The sequence below is a fragment of the Microtus oregoni genome, unplaced genomic scaffold (assembly GCF_018167655.1).
Source record: "Microtus oregoni isolate MIOR12 unplaced genomic scaffold, Mior012 000000F_ref0000247, whole genome shotgun sequence".
In the NCBI taxonomy this organism is placed as follows: Eukaryota; Metazoa; Chordata; class Mammalia; order Rodentia; family Cricetidae; genus Microtus; species Microtus oregoni.
The window spans coordinates 2,396,172-2,418,100 of NW_024543059.1; the positions used below are offsets into that span (position 1 = coordinate 2,396,172).

At 44.6% G+C, this 21,929-nt stretch overlaps 1 protein-coding gene across 1 annotated transcript in view; it reads right to left on the minus strand.

Moving 5' to 3' along the window:
* Positions 1 to 1,221: 1,221 nt before the first annotated feature.
* LOC121452738 (glycerophosphodiester phosphodiesterase domain-containing protein 4-like) overlaps positions 1,222 to 21,929 on the minus strand; it is a 38,586-nt gene continuing 17,878 nt past the window's right edge. The window contains exons 10-16 of the mRNA XM_041658977.1: positions 14,622 to 14,772; positions 10,030 to 10,251; positions 8,042 to 8,199; positions 4,078 to 4,225; positions 2,268 to 2,350; positions 1,336 to 1,391; positions 1,222 to 1,244 (exon numbers count right to left, since the gene is read on the minus strand). Coding sequence (XP_041514911.1) covers positions 1,222 to 1,244; positions 1,336 to 1,391; positions 2,268 to 2,350; positions 4,078 to 4,225; positions 8,042 to 8,199; positions 10,030 to 10,251; positions 14,622 to 14,772 — 841 coding nt within the window. The remainder of the gene's footprint in view (positions 1,245 to 1,335; positions 1,392 to 2,267; positions 2,351 to 4,077; positions 4,226 to 8,041; positions 8,200 to 10,029; positions 10,252 to 14,621; positions 14,773 to 21,929) is intronic.

The window sequence follows — 21,929 nt, forward strand, 5'->3', positions numbered from 1 at the left end:
TAGGTGCTTGGACATCTGCAGTCTGCAGTGAAGACTCCTCCAGGACCTATTCCAGTCTCTAAGGTTCTGCCCTTGGTGTCTATAGGGAACTAGCACTGGAATCCTTGGGAAACCCACATCTCTTCCGTAAGACGCATATAAACCCACACACCTTCCATATACTTTACATCATCTTTAGATCTAGTGCCCAGATGATGTAAATGCTGTGTAAATAGCTACACTGTGTTGTTGAGGAAGTGCAGTCATGTGCCCTATAGGGACATTTCAGTCATCATGAATTGAACACACGATACTAGTCACACAAAGTCACAACAGAACTGAAAATTCTTGTTTAGTAACGCTGATCCCATCTTGAGTTAGAGCATCGTGTAGCCAGTACACGTTTATGGGGATGCCAGCTATATAACAGGTACAGTTGGAAATTTGTGGCCATGATAACACGTGACTGCATTGTTATGTTTATGTATTTTATTGTTATTTTCACATGCTACTTAAACCAGGCAGCTAAATCTCATGTTGTCAAGTCTCTAGATGACCTACATCATTTTCATGTGATTTATTTAATATCACCCTGTTTCATTCATCATTGCCCAGGAGCAATAGACACACACACATACGAGGTTGTTATTAAATGCATCCTAAGATATTTGCATATTGATAAAATAAGGTAAGCAAGCTCTTTCTGGAAAGCACCTCATGCTGAAGTGATGAGCACTAAGGACAGGAGCAAAGCTGTGTGTTCAGTAATCAACACTCCTTACAGCCCGACTATATCAGTAACCGGCACAACCTACACCCCGACTACATCAGTAACTGGCACACCCTACAGCCCGACTACATCAGTAACCAACATACCCTACAGCCCGACTACATCAGTAACAGGCACACCCTACACCCCAACTACATCAGTAACCGGCACACCTACATTCTGACTACATCAGTAACTGGCACACCCTACAGCCCGACTACATCAGTAACGGGCACACCCTACACCCTGACTACATCAGTAACTGGCACACCCTGCAGCCCGACTACATCAGTAACGGGCACACCCTACACCCCGACTACATCAGTAACTGGCACACCCTACAGCCCGACTACATCATTCACACCAGCAACAACTTCACTTTGTTCCCACTGGTGCTTGGCTGAGTCTGCAGATGGGAACTCAAGGACTAGGGGCCTGACTACATTTCCCTGCTTTTCCCTGGTCCCCAACGCTCAGTTCCCCTCACCCCCGCCCTCTGCTCTCATCAGGGCAGAGATGAAGAGCAGGACCTGTCTTGCTGAGGCCATGGAGACAAAGGAAGGAACGTGCAAGCCTTCTGACTTTACCTGCAGATGCGCTGGTAGTGTCTTTGAGCCACTTCTCTTTCTTAAGTTCTTTCACCCTAGAAGGAAGCAGACCACGCATCAGTTCACAGACCTCTTTCAGAGAGCATCATCGAGGCAGTGCCCAGAAGAGACACTTTACTCCTCCAGACTCACTCTTGAGCAAGTGCCTGTGCTTCTTCCCCTTTAAAAGGTGAGCTGCCAATCAGAATGATGGATCTAAAGAGCCATGGTCTATCTAAGTTACATCTTTCTTCTGGGCTGTTAATTCTCTCACACATCTTAAAAGCACAACCCTGGGCTGCAGAGGTGACCCAGGGCTCAGCTCTTAGCACCGCCTGCTTTTCCAGAGGACCCAGTCTGGTTATCAGCGCCTACTTGGTGGCTTGCAACCCATCTGTAACTACAGTTCCAGGGAACCTGACACCCTCTTCTGGCTTCTGTGGGTATGAGGCACACACACACAAACAGTAAACTATTAAAAAACAAACTAAACCAAACCCTGTATCATTTGTCCTGCAAGGATTCTTAAATGTCATTCTCAGGGCAGACATAAAAAGGAGAATGATCCAGAAAGAAAAAGCAATTTTTCTCAAGGTTCTCCCACAACTAAGATGTGAAGCCAGGGCTACAGCCCAGTGCCCCTGATCTGTGAGTTCCTATGGGGGGCAGGGGTAGAGGCCCTTGTTCTGGACAGTTCCAATCCTTGTTCTTTCTCAACAGATCACACTGAATTCATAGTGAATGCTGACTGAGCTCCAGGCAGGGGGAGGGAGGGAGCCACAGGCAGGGTGAAATGAGAGGCTCGGCTTATAAGCCCTCCTTGCCATGGAAGGTGTCAGAAGAAAATAACCTTTTCTCAGTTTTCTGTAGAACCTATTTGTTACTTTTATTTAGAGGGCTTTCTCATTTAGAATTATGAAAAATATACTTACCAGTGATAATAAAATACAACGCCAATGATAATTGCAGAAGCAATGACCATGAAAAGCCATATGAACGTATAGTATCCTGGTGTCTGCAAAACATGGACAAAACCAAGCTCAAGAACTTGACGGTTGAAAGGTTTTCAGTCCCTTGCTCATTTGCTCGGGTTGAGGGCCTAGAGGAAGTGGTGGATAGAGGAGATGACCTCCAGCTATTCCAACAGCCACCTGCACACATGCAGGGGATCTGCAAGGACTAGGATGTGCCAAGCCCTTCATCTTCCTTGACTCTCAAGGCAGACATCTATAGAAGTCACAGAGAAGTCACACACCAAGTCTGTTCTGGACCCAGGACTCCGGTCCCTGTTATCTGACATCCTGGGTTCTGTTTCTGTAACATGGTTTCCAGAATCTAGCTCACATCCATATTGTTTGGGAAGCCTTCAGTAATGCAGTCTTCTAAAGCTACCAACAGACCTAAGGGATCAGAAGCACCAGGTTCTGCACCCCCGGGTGATAGGGAAGCAACTAGTCTATGAGCCAGCATCTGGGCACCGCTGTTCTGCCTCAACATCCTTCACAGAATGCTGGATTATATGTAACTCCCTCTGATGCACATACCTGCCTCTCCAGACTCTGCCAAGCCCAGCTCTTTGCCCACACACTCTAGGGGCTCTGTCTCCCGCACGGATTCACACGAATTTCCTACTCCCTGGTTTGGTGCTTCCTCTCCTCATTGCTCCTGTACAGTGTTACCTGATGCTACGGAAGCTGGTGCTTCTTAGCCTTTCTTAAACCCAATGCTTAACTTTCAAAGGAGCAAAATTAAACTTTTCTTTTAAAAAAGATTTATTTTATTCATACACATGCACGTGTATACATACAGGAATTTGCAGAATCCAGAGGGGACATTGAATCCCCTGGAACTGGACTTCAGGGCAGTTGTGAGCTGCCTGGCATTGTGCTGGGAACTAAACTTAGGTCCTTTGAAGAGCAGCAAGCTCTCTTAACCCTGACCCATCTCTCCAGATCCTAGACTGTTTTCCAGTGGGCAATGGCAGAGTGTCTCCCTAGTCCCAGCTACTGGGGAAACTGAGGCAGGAGACTGGCTTGAGGATAGCATGAGTGGCACACCGAGACTCCCTTACAACAGCCTGTTTTCTGGCGCGTGCTGCTGAGTCCCATGCAGTCAAATGACTCAATGCAGACAAGAAACCCAGGCTCTGTTGCAGTAACGGGCTAGCCACAGCTCCCCCCACAGGCACTAAGTGCTTGGATTCAGCTGTGGCTGCAAACCAGGTCTTCAGAGCCAACAAGCGCCACCAGGGGGCCAGGGTGGGGCAGCTGGATGCTGGCTTACCTATTTACCGTTGTATTTGAGACACAGTTTTCCCTATGTAGTCAAAGGGGTCCTGCCTTCTTCCCATAATATCCCTGTGACTGTTGTTTTTGCCGTGTGTGAGTGTGTGTATGTGTGTGTGTGAATGTGCTTGCACATGCTCAAGCCTACACCTCACCAGGACTCTCACATCATGAGAACATGGACCAAGACACCTTTGAGCTTCAGTGCCCTCATGGGTCTAATAACAATAGTGTTAAATTCAAGAGCTTAAATTGCATGCAAAGTGCATTGTGAAGATTCAGTTAACAAAGAACCCAGGAGACTTTTGGTGAAGAAGGGAGAAGGCACATCTCCGTCCTTCAGAGACATCTCTATTCTGAAGTAGCTGAACAGGGAACTACCAAGGGAGGCTACAAGGGGTGGGGGAATCACATCACAATCACACCAGATTTAGAGGGATCCAGACATGCAGCTCACCATGAAGAAGAGTGGGTGACTGAGCTGGTTCAGGACCTGGATGTTGTCTGTGGTCACAGAGTCGATCCGGTTGCACCAGGCCAATGAGAAGAGCCAAGGCTCGTTGACAATGTACATATTGATGTGGATTTTAGCTGCCTGATAATGTCTGGAACAAAAACACCCCACAGAGGATTTCAGCTCAGCTGTACTCTTAATAACCAAAGGGGAACAACCATGTTTGTGAAAAATCACCGGACAACAGCTGGCCCAAGGACAGCCTAGGATTCACTGTGACAGAATGGGCTCAGGGGTGGGCTGGCTTTCACCAGCTCTAGCAGAGCACTGGTGGGATGTAAAAAAAAAAAAAAAAAAAAACAAAGATAATAGGAGACCCTTCTCAGCGATACAAATCTGCAAATACTACACGAGAGCCGAGCTACAGATGGACCTTCTGCCTGACCCAGGGAGAAGAAATCGAGTACGTGAAGGACAGAGTAGCAAAGTAAGGCCAGCTGTCTCCTTAGCATTCGAGTTCTCAGAAAACACACCATGTGCCTTCCTGGTGCTGCTAAGATCAAGTGTAAGCACATCCCCAAGTCCTTTTGAGCCCTGATCCAGAAGTCCCTGGCGTGGCAAGCTCTGTGCTGCAGAGCAGAGACTTAAGACAGTAACTACGCCTTTCGGCAAGACGTGCGGCCAGGTTCCTGCCTCTGAGGAAGTTCCACAGGTTACCTAGAACTTTAGAAAGAAATTAATGGAAAAAACAGTAAAAAGTTACTTCTCTGTACTATTTGAAAGTGCGACTTGAAATCCAGTGTTTCTAAATATGAACAAGGGATATAAAAACTATAGTTTAAAACATAACATCCTTAATAGTTACTTCAAAGAAAACGAGCTATTCAGGGATGAATGTAAGAAGCACTAAGGGTATAACCCTGACAGCCATGAAACGTGGATGGAAGTGAGGAAGACGAGGCACAGGGTGACGACTCACTGGAGCAGAGCCGCCAGCCGTTCCCAGCTCATCTGTAATGTCAGCCTGAGTCCTGGAGCAGGCCAGCAAAGGTTTGTCTGTGCCATTAGGTCAGCTGATGTAGGGATAAGTCCCGCCCCTTAGGGGGCGTGTTCGCCTCCGAGCGTGCTCCCAGCCGCTGCTTCTGCTTTCCTGGTCTCCGCGGGAACGGTGGTTCTGTAAGTCTATTTCTACATTAAAGCTATATATATATATATATATATATTTACAATCTGTCTGCATTCGTTTACGCCGTTACAAGCTGATCATAACGCGTATGCAAAGACGCAACTCTAGGAAAGTTAAGTCTTTGGGGCGGTATAGGAGGTGTGGCAGAGTCTCACTCTACGGTGAATGATGGTCTCGAACTCACTGTGTAGTCCAGGTGGGCCCTGCCAGCTCTGTCTCCCATATGCTAAAGAAGACACACTTCAGTCTGGAGAAGAGTAAGGAAAAGGACATGCTTCACCCGATAACGAAGCTGCACATAACCATGCAGTCAAGACAGCATGGTGCCAGAGTAAGAACAGACACGTAAGTCAGTGTCCTAAACAGAAACCCAGGAACAGATCTATGCAAATTTGCTCAAATAACCTGTGCCAAAGCTGTCAGACAGTGAGCGGAAGAGTAGATTTTCAGCCAGTGCCCCAAAGGACATTAAATTCTCAACCAAACCTCAGACTATGTATAAAAGTTAACTCAGGATGATCTGCAAGCTTGTGCACATAATGTAAAAATATAAACCTTACGGAAAACACAGAAGAACAGAATTCGGTCAGGTCTCGAGCTGAGCAAAGAGTGGGAACTGAGCTAAACGCTCACTTCCTCAATGGGAAAACTCAGAAGCCAGTCTTGTCAAAATAGAAGCACTGCTCTTGTCTTGTGGAGGAGACCTTGTGCCCTGTTAAGAAGATGCCATGAATAAGTCACAGACTAGGAGAAAGTGTTCCCTTTCATAAAGACTTATTTTTATCTAATCATTTGTGTATGTGTGTGCAGGGGCTCACAGGGTCCTGGAAAGGTGTCAAGTCTCTGGGAGCTGCACTTCTGGGTGGTTCTGAGCCCCCAGCACAGGCGCTGGAAGCCCTGGGCCTTCTGGAAGGGCAGCCGTGCACACACACTCTCACCACAGAGCCTCGCTCCAGCCCCAGGAAAACATTTCCAAACCCTACGCAACAAAGGGTGAAAAGAATCCTCAAGATTCAATAATAAAGAGCAAGAATTTAAATGAAGAAACCCAGAAGCAAATAAACGCAATATCATTGGCCTTCAGAGAATATACTTTTAAACAGACTGATTTGCCTACATGCTTGTCAGAGTAGGTAAGATTTAAAAAAGGATGTAGACACTCTGGATCGTGTTGTTAGCAAAAAATGTAAAATGGCAGTCTTCCTGCAAAAGTCTGGCTGCTTCTTATACAACATTCAATCATTATACCCCAGAATTTGAAATCTTGGGTAGTTATCCCTGAGAAATAAAGACTTATATTTGCATAAAAGCCCAAATGTAAACAGGCAGAGATAACCAGGTGTCTTCTGGTAGTAACTGACTAGACAAACTTAGGCACACACACCATGAACACTATTTGGCAACAACAACAAAAATCAAATTATGGATAAATGAAACACAAGAGAATTATGATTGGTGAAAAATGAAAGCAATCCCCAAGGTCACATATAATATGAGTTTGTTCATTCCTGAAGGAACAGCACTATAGACAGTTTGCTGGGTTAGGACTTTAGGGAAGGGAGGGAAGGGTGGAAGGACAGAGTGGCTGTGGAGGATGGAAGCAAGAGCCTTGTGCTGACATTCCCGTCTCCACCACGGCATTATTCAGTGTCCACAACAGGGAACGTGGCTACCAACAGATGAATAAAGTGCTGAACTACAATGGAATACTATTCAACTTTTGAAAAAAGAAATTCTTTTATCTGCCCCAATATAGATGAACCTGGAAAACACTATATTGTATAAAATAAGCGGGGGGTAGAAAGACAAATATTGTATGATCTCACTTAAATATGGAATCTTAGTCAACCTTACCAAAGGGCAGAGTGAAATGTATAACAATGCCTGTGGAGAGGCCGGAAAGATGGCTCAGCTGGTAAAAGCATGGCCTGCTCTTCCACAGGACCCTGGTTCAAATCCAGTACCCACATGGAGGATCACAACACCTGCAACCCCAGTTCAAGAGGATCTTATGCCCTCTTCTGGACTCTGTGGGTACTACACATATGTGATACACATACATATACACATAAAATAAAACAGATCTTTAAAATAAGTATTAGGTGCTGAGAAATGAGAGTAAAGAAGGAGTATGCAGTAAATGTTTGTTGGCAAAAGAAAGGAGGGAAAAGCAACAATGAGAAGACCCAAAGATGGTAACCAAAGGAAGGAATCTTACGGCAAAAAGAGGACTCTAAGTAACTGTTCGGAAGATTATGTTAAGGTGTGTTATTCCTGTTTATGTTGCATTGGTTTAACTCTGTGAAGTTCTGATACTGTGCCTGTCTAGAACACCAGAGGGTCTAATGAAGATTTGAATGGCCAGTAGTAAGGCAGGAGAAAGGATAGGCGTGGCTGGCAGACAGACAGAATATATAGTAGGAGAAATCTGGGAGGAGAAAGAAACAGCCGAGAGGGAGGAGGACATCAGGGGCCAGCCATCCAGCTACACAGCAATCCACGGAGTAAGACTAAGATTTGCAGAAGTAAGAAAACAGGAAAATCCCAGAGGCAAAGGGTAGATGGGATAATAGAAGTTAAGTAAAAGCTGGCAAGCAACAAGCCAAGCTAAGGCTGGGCATTTGTAAGTAAGAATAAGCAAGCCTCTGGGTGATTCATTTGGGAGCTGGGTGGTGGGCCCCCCCTAAAAAGTCAAAATAGAAAAAAACACCTACTATTACTACTACAAGTAACTTGGGTAGAAGCAATATTCTGTAAATGTCAGGGCGGTCAAACACTTACCTCACCATCCGTCGGTAGAACAGCCTCTTGTAGTCAACATTTACTATCGTCATGTTCTCTTTAGCAAGCTCCTTGAGGGTTCTTAAACGGCCCACATGCTGGAAACCAGGAGCCTTGAACCTGACATAGTCTCTGTCGTAACCTGGCAACCAAAGTATCTGCAAGGAGAAACAGCCGATCAACTGTCCCGGCATAAACGGCCCAGGGAGAATGGGCAAAGTGCCACTCCAGCATGGGGAGCAGTCTACAGGAAGCAGAGAAGGATTCTAGCCCTTGGTAAAGCAATCAAATTAGTTATCTTGTCTAATGAACTCTTAAAAATGGGGACGGCTGCTGTGGAATTGAGTTTTCCCAAGACCTTCCCATCCTCCAGTTAAGGTCAAGGCCCCAAGCATGCAGGGAGATTCATACAAAAACATGGATGGCTAGGAATGGAGCTCAGTGGTAGGGCGCCTTCATAGCATGTGCAAGACCATGGGTTAGATCCTTTACAGAGAAAAAAATGTTGGTAGAGATGAACACTGAAGAGCCCTCCCCAGTTGCTGATGTCAAAGCCATCCTTGAGAGGAGCTCCTTAGGCTTCCTGGGACCAGGGCAGCTGCGGCTCATCTGTGGAAATGGGCTTCCATTTGCAGAGACACATGACTGTTTAACTCAGAGCACTGCTGTATTCTGAGAAGTTAAGGGATAAAAAAAAAAAAAAAAAAAAAAAAAAAAAAACTTTGCAATTAAAAAGACTGATTCTAAAAGAAAAAAAAAAACAAACAAGGAGCAAATCTCTACTCAACTAAGAACTCCTGGTCTTTCTAGACCATTCTTTAAAGCTAAAGTCCTCAGAGTTGTATTGACATGAAGCCTCATAGGTCTGACGTGACCATGGGGCAGTCACACCAGAATTACTATATACACTATTGTTTTTTGTGTGGTGCGAGGGACTGAGCACATGGTCTCGTGCATGCAAGGCAAGGGCTCTGCTGGTAAGTTATAATCCCGGCCCTCTTTTTAAATTTTCAATTTTTTTTAAAGTTTATTTATTATGTGTACAATATTCTGTGTGTATGCCTGAAGGCCAGAAGAGGGCACCAGACCTCTTTACAGATGGTTGTGAGCCACCATGTGGTTGACTGGGAATTGAACTCAGGACCTTTGGAAGAGTAAGCAATGCTCTTAACCACTGAGCCATCTCTCCAGCCCCCTTAAATTTTCAATTTTGAGGCAAGGTCTTGCTAAGTTGTATGGTTGGTTTTGAATTTATTCTCTAGTCCATGCAAGCTTTAAACTTGCAGTCCTCCTTCCTCAACATTCTGAGCAGTTGTAATTATAGTGATGTATGGTTGGGTCTGATTTATACACATTATTCTTTTTTTTCCTGCACATGTATGCATATGTAACATGCACGTACGAATGTTCACAAGTATGTGGATGGACATGTGTGCACATGCACATTTGTGTGCATACATGTAGGGGCCAAAAGTTAACATTAGGTATCTTCTCCCACTGTTTTCTACTTAATGTTTGGAGACAGGATCTCTCTCTGGACCTGGCGCTCACCAGTTCCAGCTGGTCTAGATAACAAGCTTGCCCTGCCTCTGCCTCCTGAGGGCTGGAACTCTCTGGTGGCTGCCAGGACTGAACAGCTTTTACCTGGGTCCTGAAGATCCGAACTTCCGCCTCCACGCTTGTGTGCCAAGTGTGTCATGCACTGAGCCATCTCCTCAACTCCTGTGCCATTCTTTAACAATGTATTACTCCTCTGTTTGGTTCAAAATAGCTAACAGTCCCAATGTTTTACCCCACTGGGTAATTTTAACTGGGTCACTCTCCGATGGCCCCCTGCTGCTGTACGGACAATTATCTCTCTTTCCAAAGGACACGTAATCCCTTACAGATCCCAGAGAAGAACTGCATGGCAGGTTGAATTCAGCTGCTATGCTCCAGACAGGCTGCCCTCCTCCCAAGCCCGACCACGGATGGGGAGAAAGACGTACCAGATGCTGCTCGATGTTGGAGTCAAGGATGACCTTGACCACTCTTCGAATGAACGTGTTTCTGAGAGGATGCTTCGGTGGAGGGCCGAAAAGATCAAATATTACAAACTTTTTTTCATTTTTTGCAAGTTCTAATAACTCAGCCAGCGATGGAATTGATTGGTTGCTTGCTCTTCTTTTATCAGCCTCTGATAAAGGTTTCATGCCAAAAAATGGCTTATGCTAATAATAAATGTATCAAAACAAAACAAAACATTGGCTTTGGTCAAAAACACCCTCAGGTTTGCTGGTCTGTGGTTCTGCTCCATATTGCTCCACTACCACCTCACCCACTATGTCCTCTGACACACAAACTCTGAGATATAAGGGAAATAGAAGGACATCTCCATTGGCGATTGTAGGGTTTGGAATGATTTCTTTGAAACTCTAGACTTCTTACACATGTACCGATATTCTCCATGTTCTTAGCTTTCCTTTCTAGTCTTCCGTAACTCTCAGTATCCACCCCTTTTGACCATACCGCCTTACCCCATTGGCTCTTGCTGTCACAACTGTGTGTAAGGGAAACAATATGTGCTTTGGTTTCAGGGTTCATGGGATTTAATCCTAGCTATACCCCTCATTTGTTTATCATGTCAACCTGCTAAAATCCTGCTCTCTGCCCGTCCAAAAGCTTCCTCCTTCATGAAGCTTTTCTAAAACATTCCTGAACTAAGGGACGTTGAGAGCAGGAAGTTCCGATGGCCCGTTATTGTGCGTCTATTAATGTGTGTCGTTTTCTGACTTGATGTATTCACACACAACTTAGACCACAGTTTAAATCCTCACTCGGTATGCTTCTTGCTGCTCATTATCTTTGCAGTCAACTTTACTCGAGTTTTCAGGATGCTGGCATTATGTAGTCAGTTTTTTGCCAGTGTAGTACATAAATGGGCTCTAGCCAAGCTCTGGATAAAGTCCTCATTTCTCCCTGAAACCTCAGGAGTTGGCTTCCACTGCCCATCTTTCTCTTCTCATTCTTGTCTTCCAAGCTCCTACCAGAATCACCCATTAAGCTCTGTTTGCAGCGTTCAAAGGCTTTTCTAGGCCAAACTAAAATTCCCCACAATCCTGCAAGCCAGTTCCAGTCACAGCAACGGACCCCACTTTTCAGTACCAACTTTCTATATTACTTTTCTCATTGTTATACAAAATATCTAGCAATAAGCCATGGGAAGGAGGAAGGGTTTATTTTGGCTCACAGTTTGAGGGAACACATTCCGTCACTGCAAGAAAGTCATGGCAGCAGAACCTTGAGGCACCTGGTCACTCTGTGTCTGCAGTCAGGAAGCAGAGGGCATGAATGCCAGTGCTTAGCTGGCTTCCTCCTTTTTATTCAGTCCAGGATCCCCTAGCCCGTGGAATGGTGCTGCTCACAGTTAATGTAGTTATTTCCAAATCAATTAATCTAATCTAGATAATCCCTCACAGGTATGCCCAAGCTAACTTAATACAGGCTAACTTCAGATGATCCTCATAGACAGGCCAGGAAGTTTATTTTAGGTAATTGTATATTTTGTCCAGTTAACAAACAATACTACCCTTGTTCAATATTCTTGACTTTTAGTAGCCCAAACTGTAAAACAGGAAAGTGATGTAGTAATGGATGTGTTTCTCAGGATTGTCTTTTTGAGCCAAGATCTTGCTATGTAGTTTAGACTGATTCAAACATATAATACTCCTGCCTCAGTCCCCTGGCTGCTGAGATTATAGCTCTGTGATACCACAACCAGGCCTTAGGATATTTTGAAGGTTAAGCATGTATCCGATAGACTTACTAGCAGACTGGATATACTGAAAAAGAATCTATGCACTTGAGGGTTGAATGAGATAAACTTCCACAACCAAGAGGCACCAAAGACTGAAGCCTATCAAAGCATAACATCCAAGGATGAGGGGCTATCACCAAGAAAGGTAAAGGTATCTACATCCCCATGTTATTAGGAGCATTATATGGGGTAGAAAAACATGAAATCAGCTGACCTTCATCAATGGCTGGAACACTGTTGAGTCTGAACAGGTAGAGAAATTATGTCATCTGAGATAACATATACCATCTTGCAGGACATTGTGCTCAGTGAAATAAGCCTGGTACTGAGTGACAGAGGCTAGCTTCGCTTATGTATGCAATCTAAGAAGGCTTTACTGATAAAGACAGAAAATAAGATAGTGGCTGCTACGGAACTGGTGGTGGGTAGTGGAGTGATGGGGAGAAGTTAGTCAAAGTGCACACAGTTCCATCTAGACAGAATAACTTCAAGACCTTTTCTATGTGCTGACCATAGCTTAAAAACTTACTAATTCTTGAAATAATAATGCTAGAACATAATTTAAGCATTCTCATCACACGCAAAATAGCATGTGTAGTAAGACACTGATTAATTAGTTTGACCTATCCCCTACATATGCAGACATATTTCAAGGCAGCCTGTTGGGACTGGGCATGTAGCTCAGTGGTAGAGGACATGTCTAGCATACATAAGGCCCTAGCATTGATCTTCAGCATTGCAAAACAAGCAAGCAAACAAACACAAACAAAAACTATACATCATAAGTATGCACAATTCATTTTTAGTTTTAGTGTATGTGTGGACATGTTTAGCTGTGTGGACATGTGTGCAGGTGTAGATGAGTGTGTGTGTGTGTGTGTGTGTGTGTGCATGCGGAGACCAGAGGTTGATTGATGCTGGGCATCTTCCTCCAATCTCTTTCCACCTTGGTTTTTGAGGCAGGATCTCTCACGGAACCTGGATTATATTGGCTTGGCTAGACTGCCTGGACAACAAGCCTCAGGGATCCTCTCGTCTCTGCCTCCCCAGTACTGGGACTGCAGGCATTCACCACCATGCTTGGCTTTTTACCCGATGCTGGATGTACAAATTCAGGTCCCCATGCTTGCACTCCTAGAACTGTACAGACTGAGCTATCTCCCCAGCTCATTTTTTAATATGTGCTCTTTGTCAGCTAAAAAGTCAATAATAACAACAGGTTTGTGTTGCGGAATATTGCTTTAACAGGACAAAGATGTGTTGCATTTGTTTAACAACGTAAGGATGCATTTTAATTATGAAAAGATGTGTTGTTGTTTCACCTGGCCTGCTCAAGGCATCTGATTAGTTTAATAAAGAGCTGAATGGCTAATAGCTAGGCAGAGAAAAGATAGGTGGGGCTGGTGGGCAGAGAGAATAAACAGGAGAGAGAAGGAGGAAGGAGAAGAGAATCAGGGAGAAAAAGAGGAACACACCTGGGGCAAGAAACCAGTCAGACATCAGAAGCAATGAAAGTAAGATACATAGAAGGAAAGAAAAGGCCTGGACGCAAAAGGTAGATAAAGAGAAACAGGTCAATCTAAGTTAGAAGAGCTAGTCAGAAACGAACCTAAGCCAGGCCAAGCATTCATAATAAGAAGTCTCCATGTCATGATTTGAGAGCTGGGATTATACTGAGGCTACCAGTCAAACTGGAAACAACACCTTAGCAACACTGAGTCTTTAGATACACGAACACAATGTGTCTTCCACTGATCTACACCTTTGGATTCTTTTTTGTATTTATCCATAAATGCACACACGCACATGTGGCTTTTTTATATCTACACACAAACAGTGGATTTTTAGTGCCAGTATACTGCTAGTATTTCATTAACTTGAATCCCCATTCTTCATTACAGGATTATAGCAACGCAAATGATGCTTGCTTATAGATTTTACATCCCACGGCCTTAGTAAGCTGATTAGTTCTGGGAACTTTCTAAAATGTATTATTTTGAACCCCGACACAGGGAATGGGGTTGTATGTAAATAGTTTGCTTTATTTATCAAATGCACTGCCCAGACTTCCCAGGGTGCGGCTGCTGGGAGTGGGGAGGGGGGGGGGGTACTCTTGTTTGTTGCCATTTGGAGGCCATCATTCACGCTCACGATGGGGAAGTGGTGTTGGCTGAAAGTTTTCTGAAGTTATCTTCTACCCCTACTTCATTAGCAGGTTTTCATCGCAGGAACTGGGGGGTGGCTTTGCCAATGAAGAGCTTGCTGCACAAGCCTGAGGATCTGAGTTCAGATCCCAGACCTCTGCAGAAGCCAGGCGCAGCATGCCCGCCTTTAATCCTAGTACTTGGGAGGCGCTGACAGGGGGCTCCCTGCAGCTCGCTGGCCACTTCCAGGTTTCTCATTAGAAACCTTGTCTCAGATAAAGTGGAGATGTACCCAGTAGATACTTAGCACATATTTGTTGAATAGCAAGAATTGAAGAGTAAATGTTTCCTAGTCTGCTTCATGAAGACTGTGAGATATTCAAAATAGCTAGGGAAATGCTATGTGCATTGCAAACACACTATCAAAGACTATGAAATGCCCGGGTAGATTAAGCAGTAAAGGCTGAGTTTACAAGTTTATCATCAGCCTTCCTAGTAAAGGCTGACAGCATCCCCCCAGAGAATGTGAGCACTGCTCCTCTAGACTAGCAGGGAAAGTGGATACTCCAGGAGCAGCAGAGGAACCTGAACAGGGGAGGCTTGCACACAAGTCCACAGAGCCAGCGGATACGAGTCCTACCTTTATAAACCACTGGCCGGCATTCAGAGTCGACAGGAAAGTCCAGCTGAAGGTGGCAGTGTGGTTGAAAGCGGCTGAGGGCAGGACCTCTCTGATGTTGGTTGTTCTGCTCAGGTCATAGTCGTGCATAAGGAAAGGTACCGCGTCATAGCTGTGGGCAGAAGGGGAGGAGGAGAAGAGGTGCAGAGGATAAACCCAGACACCATGGCACGAATGGTTCCCCAAAGCTCTTCAGGGCTCTCTCAGATCTCAGCAGGTGTCTAAGTGCCGGCATCTATGCAGATGTTGGCATTTCCCCACCCCGAATGACTCTGTCATGTGTATGTGTTCATATTGGTGGTGTTGAAAGAGCAGCTTCCTTACTCAGAAGATCCCTGATACCAGGAAAGCAGAAGGTACAGTAATGGCCTCAGGATAAGGTGGACAGGAGTGGGGGTAAGGCAGGGTCCTTGGGGCCATGAAGCACGCCTCCACATAGGCTTCCTGGGTTTCTCTGGACGTTTTTTCCAGGATGGCAGCTGCTTCTCTAGACACTCTACATCGGATATTATCATAAAGCCAATTCCTGATTCCCCTACTTCTCGGTTGCTTTGTGGAAGCCCCAACTTTATGACTCTCTCCTCCTTTCTCACTAAAACAACCATCGAGGGAATATCTACAGTGGTCACGAGGTAATAAGGGCTGGTAATTTGTCATAACTATTAAACTGGACAAAATAAGGGGAGTAACTATTTAGTCAAAGGACAGTTGGGATTACAGTACTATAGCTCTGAGAAAATGGCATCAAATTAATTCATCTATACCATTACAAGAGCTTCCTTCCTGTAGTGAGTAGTGGAGTTTATACAAGAAGGGAGAAGCCAAAGGGACCGAACTATCTGGCTGCAATGGGGAGAAAATCAGATTAGGTAAAGAAGCGTTCAGGTTACTGGACAGAGTCCCATGGAGGATGGAGCTATGCAAAGGCAAAACAAAACCGTTCCTGACCAATGCATACGGAGTCTACGGCTAAGAGTCAATTCACACACATGACACTCCAGGGAGCTGAACAAAAACAACTTCTGAGCGGGTGACGTGGCTCGGTGGGAAGGACATTTACTGCCCAGTCTGAGTTCAATCCCCACAACCTACTTGGAGGAAGGAGAAAACCAATTCCCACTAGCTGTCCTCTGACCCCCACACATGTGCTGTGGCATGTGTGTGTCCATGTATAAACACGCAAGTAAATAAATGCAATAAAAATTTTAAGGAAAAAACTTTCAAGAAAAGGAAAATTATCAGAATCTCACAAGTTTCAGAACTCACATGAGGTGTGACTTAGTCAATTCCATCCAGCAAGAGAGGAGAGACCTCAGCAAGTGCATGGGTATCCTTTAGAGATTCCAGAAGGCCATGCCTTAGAGATGAAGATGACTTAGAGCTAGAACAATGAACAGTCACTGGAGTGCCTCCAGAAGAGAGCTTATGACTGCCTCCAAAGGATCAGACTAGTTAGAAACAGTTCATGGACCTGCTAGGAAAAAGTCCAACATTCTTCAAAAGAATCCAGCAAAGCATAGTCCCCATCCATGTAAACTGCAGAGTCCAGCATACATTAAAACCACACTGGAGATGTAAAGACGCAGGAAAACGTGAAATCCCTTGACAGAGGCAAACACAGAATGAAAGGTGACAGGATCAGACAGAGGTGTTAAACAATATAGAATAACATTATGAATTCTGAAAAACATGCAAAGGAAACATGAATATAAAACATGAACGTAGAGCCAACTCTGATGGCATGACAGTCAGGGAGATCAGGAGGTTGAGGCAGGAGATGCCAAGTTTAAAGCCAACCTTGCCTACAGGCAACAGCGTTTGGTGTGTGTGTGTGTGAGTATGTGTGTATAGGATATAAGGAAGAAATGGAGGTTCTGGCGATTAAAACTATAATAACAAGTGAAAAGTCTGCTGGATGAAATTGACAACTGAGGCTGGGGAGTGGCTCAGTTGGTGAAACACTTGCTGTGCAAGCCTGAGAATCTGAGTTAAGGTCCCTGACACCCACATAAACCCCTGGCTCAGCACACATGCGTAACTCTCGCACTAGGAGGTGCAGACAGGCAGACCCTGGGGGTTCCCTAGCCATCCAGTCAGATCTAGACAATGAAATTCAGATTCCGCAAGAAAGCCCATTATAAGGCAGGAATCTAGAAAGTGAGGGAGGAGGACATGCCGATGTCACCTTCTGCTCTCCACGTATGGCACACGGGTGAACACTGGTACTACTACCACACGCGTATGCAGGACAGATCTCCGAAGAGCAGTGGATGCCAAGGTGCAGCAATAGAAGCATAGAGCCCAGGAGCTCTGGCCCAGGCAAGTGGGTGGTTGATCTTCAGCTCCAGTAACTGGGGCTCAGAGCTGGCTCTATATTAGCATATTTCCTGGCTCTTGGGGGTTTTTATTGTTGTTTTGTTTCTCAAGACAGGGTCTTTCTATGTAGCCCTGGCTGTCCTGGAACTTGCTCTGTAGACCGCTGAATGTTTCCACTGTAAAAAATAAATAAATTTTGCTACAGATATGCTTACCTTGATTTAAATATTACACTGTGTATATATTTTATACACATCACATGCTTTTCCTCCAATTGGTGTAGCTGGGGGCTGTGGCTCCACTGACCGCTCCCTCAGGTGTAGGCAGAGGAGAGCCTTCAATGGCCCAAGGCTCGGATGGCCATTCTTCCTGGTGTTGGCGGACCTGAGGCTGATTTCCGGTGGTCAGGTGATCTGGAGGTCACTGCTGTTGTCACGGTCAGCACGCTGCTGCTCATGCTTCTCCTCCCGGTGGTCTAGCCTGGCCTCCTATTTCTGAGTTCACCACTTCTTCCCTGTATTTGGTCTCTGCTACTTTCTATATTTTAATATGATGACTCACTGTGGTTGGTTTTTTTTCCAGCTCAACTAAGCTTTATTTTTTTTAAAAAAAAAAATGTTTCCATCTCTGTCAAGTTTTTCTGAGTACTAAATCATTCTGTTTTCTTTTGACGCTCACTAAGTTTCTTTAAAATGTCTTAAATCCACCATCAACGACCACACTAGTTAACACGTGTTCATCTCCTGTACCTTGTTTCAGCTTCCCGGTGAGGTTACGGTTCAATGACTGTTCTTGATGCCTATGAGCATGTGATGTATTTGCCTCGGTTTTCGCCGTCTGGCTTTGTGCTTGTTTTTCTAGGAATTCTAAGGATGCTGTGCATTCTATCTGAGTCTACACTAACTCCTGCAACCATGTGTGCTGGGACCACGCTAGAGTACTGCCACTACTCCAGCACTAGAGGGCGATCCACGCCCAAGCTTACTCACCTCAAATCCCCAGATGGTCATCTGTTCAAAGCACCAACTAGAGAAGTAGCTATAAAGGCCAGTCCGTCCTCCTCCCAAACCCCGCCTCGAGCTCTAACAGTCCCCAGACCTCACCCACGGTCACCAGCAGATACTCAGACACGGCAGGGCTCTGCCCACTCTGGCTAGAAGCACCGTAGATGGGCCAGACCACAGCTTCTATGCTGTCCCTATGTAAAGTCACCAAAGCTGCGACACTGTCACACTTGGCCGCTGGAAGACACCAAGAACTGAGGCCACATTGTTGTCGACTGTCTACTACCAGCTCACGGCTGGAGACTGCTGCAGCCATCCACGGTGACACTGGGCAGAAGACCATAAACCAGGGCTGTTCAGGCAGGCCTGAGGACAGGAGCTGTTAGGCTCTGCCCAAGTTAGGTTCCATACACCCAGGACTGACCTCCAAGGCAAAGTCCTATGCTTATTCCCCCAGTCTCTCCGCCAGCATACTCTTGCTACCCAAGGCTGGGATAGTGCTAATGTACCCATTCCCAACTGTGACCCAGCCTTGGTGGCTCACCTCTGGCAGTACAGCTATCTCTGTCCCAGTACTTGCAGATGGACCCTCTATATCTGCCTGCCACCCGTGATGCTGTCTAAGTCACAGCTGAGTCTTCCATAAGGACCTGCAAAGCTTCAGGGGTGTATACAGGACCACATTACAGCTGCTGGGGAATCGAACTAAAAGACAAATCTGTCCCATTGGGGTACAGATGTAGGAAAATTCTAAAGGCTCCAACTGCGAGCACTAGCCAGGTATACCTGTGCTGCCCAAATAGGTATTACAGAAACCTTTTGGTTGCCAAGGCTGACGTACTTGAGTCCGTGCTACTGACTCTCGGGTCTCCTTCCTGATGCTCAAGCAGGCCGAGAGGCTCCATTTAAGATCTGGGCTGAAGGGGTTTAGTTTCTACCTGACACAGGTCTTCTCCAGAGGAGGAAACATCCCGTGGCAGCTTTTGTGCTCTGCCCCAGACAGGAGAATCTTGCTTTCTTCTCTGCTACCCAACATTGGGAGAACGATGGCAGAGGCACTCCTTCAGCCAGTTAACCCAGTTCCAGTGGCTCAGTCATGAATGCTGGCCTGGGGACAGAGCTGATGGGACTCTGCTTGGCATTGGATGCCCCCTGGCAGGCTTGGTAGTAGATCTGAAGTCTAAGTCCTTACTCTCCCCATGCTCCTTGGAGTTGAAGGAGGGCAACTCTATTCTTCCTGCTTCTTCACTGCATCCTTCCTGATCATGCTATGAAAGCCAGTGTATGGTCTCTTACCTGGCCTTCTTAGCTCCTGTAGGTGAATAGCTATTCAGAGGGGGTATGCCTATGGTAATATCATCAGTAGAGGATTTGACTCAGCTGCCATCTTGCTCTAGCTCCTGTGTCATTCAAATAGAGGACCAATGTTAGTACCATCTGTGTGTTCCAAATGTCTAATGAAGCTGAAAATCTTTCCAATATGAATTTTTACCTGTATATTTTCTTATGAAATACCTATAAAGGCCTTTTGCTCATTTTCTAACTGGTTATTTTATTTTTTAATAATACCTGGCACTCTCGAAATGTTTTTCCTTTTTCCTCCTATTTAATTTTCTTTAGGATTTCACATGAGGGCCACTGCTTCCCTCCCTGCTCCAACTCTCTTTATACACCCTTCCTCTTGAACTCATGGCATTGTCTTCCACAATTATTATTGATATTTATATACATAAATATACTGAGTCTTTGTGGTATTGTTCATATGTACATGTGTTTAAGGACCACTTGGGATAGGATAACCTATCAAGAGGCTCGTCCCTGGAGAAAACTGATTCTCCCGTTCCCAATAACCATTGATTGCCTGTAGAGCTTCATCTAGGGGTGGGACCAAAAGACTACAGAAAGAAAACAAATGAAGTTATAATTATTGAAATATGAAACAAGACAAACAACACAAACAGCAAAAAGGCAACAAAATAATAGTTATCAGCACACACTTTTCAATAATAACCTTTGAATATTAATGGCCTTAATCCTCTAATCAAAAGATAAAGGTTAGATGAACAGAATGAGAAACAAAAATCCATATTTCTGTTATCTATAGAATCCTTTCACCTTTAAGGATAGGTATCACATTAGAGTGAAAGGTTGGGATTGGGGTACCCAGGAAACAAGCATCACCACCCTAATATGTGACAAAATAGACTTTTAACCAAAATAAATTCAAAGAACTAAAGAAGAACACTTCATTCTGATCAGGGGAACAATTGACCAAGAAGATATTATAATTCTAAACACGTATGCACTAAACCCTCGCACACCCCATTTCTTTAAAAGCATACTACTGGACTTCAAGATACAGATTAACCCCAAGTCAGTAACAGTAGGTGATTTCAGTATACTGCTTCCTCCAACATACTGGTCATCAGGACAAGAGACAAACAGAGAAACACAGAAACTGAGCGACATCATAGAGCAAACGGACCTCACAGATGTCTACAGTACAGTCCACCAAAGACTATACCGTCTACTCAGGAGCCCACAGAACTTTCTCTAAAACAGTCCACATGCTGGGACACAAAAAATCTCAACAAATATAGAAAACTTGAAATAATTATATGCATCCTATCTGACCACAGTGTAATAAAGCTTGAAATCAACAGCAAAAGAATCTCTAGAATTATACAAACTCATAGAAATTAAACAACACACTACTGAATGGTGAATGGGTAAAAAATTCAAGATGAAAATAAGTTTTCTTGAAATAAATGAAAATGAAAACACAACACACCAAAATTTCCTATGAGGGAAAATTATCTTTCCTGGGCCTACATTAAAAAAATCAAAAGGAGCACAAACAAACCACTCACTGATGCAACTCAAGAGTTTGGCAAAACAAGAGCAAACCAAATCCAAATCCAGTAGACAGGAAGAAATAATAAAAACCAGGGAAGAAAGGAATAAAGTAGAAGAAAAACAATGAATCTAAGAGCTGGGTGTTTTAAATATATATGTGATTGATAGACCCTTAGACAAAGTAACCAAAAGAAAGAGGAGTCACAATTATTCAAATCAGATATTAATAAGGAAACATTAGGTTTTTCTATAAAACCTATTTTTATGCTTTTTTATATAAGCACTAAAATTATGCTGTAAAGCATTCTGTTCTTATGATCCTTAGAGTCCTCTTCTTTACTGTCTAGTAGTTCTTTACATTGTATTTTCCCTGTTAAAATTCCTGACAGGTTCATGTCCTACGTGGGCCCTGGATGACGTGCAGTCTGGGGCAGTAATGAAGCTTGGTGTGACGCTAACGTGGGGGAGGCATTTGGAAGAGAAGATCTTCAGGAAGAGATGTCAGCAAGCAGAGCAGTAGAGGCTGGAAGGATGACCTGGATCTGAGTTAAAATCAGCGGAGAATAAAGACCAGATATGAAGGGTTTGCTGGACCAGAACCTTTAACATGAAGCCATGGCCATTGGGTGCTTCCAGAGATGACACAGAGAGCTCCATCACAACACTCAGTTTCAGCGAATTATGCCAAAAATCCCAGTTTGGGGGTCTTGCAAGCCAGTGTTAATATCTACCTTACCATGCTCATTCTCAGCCTCATGACCAGAGCTACATTTCCCTTCTTTGAGCCCAGGCTACTCCTCTGTTAAATTGAAGGCTCAATTTTCTGATTGCCTCACTGAATACATTCACAGTAAAAATGAAGCCTTCCTACTTCCTAAGTTGCCTAGATGTATAAATTATACAGTGATGCACCCCCACACACACACACCTCACTGTTCCTGGACCCGCTCTGATCCAAGCATCCCTTTGTTTTTCTTTGAACCATTACTACACCCTGCTACCCAACACCTTAATAATTATTTCCAAAGCATATAAAAAAATAAAAACAAAAACAAAAGCAACAATGGACTGGGGTGTGGCTCAGTGGCAAAGT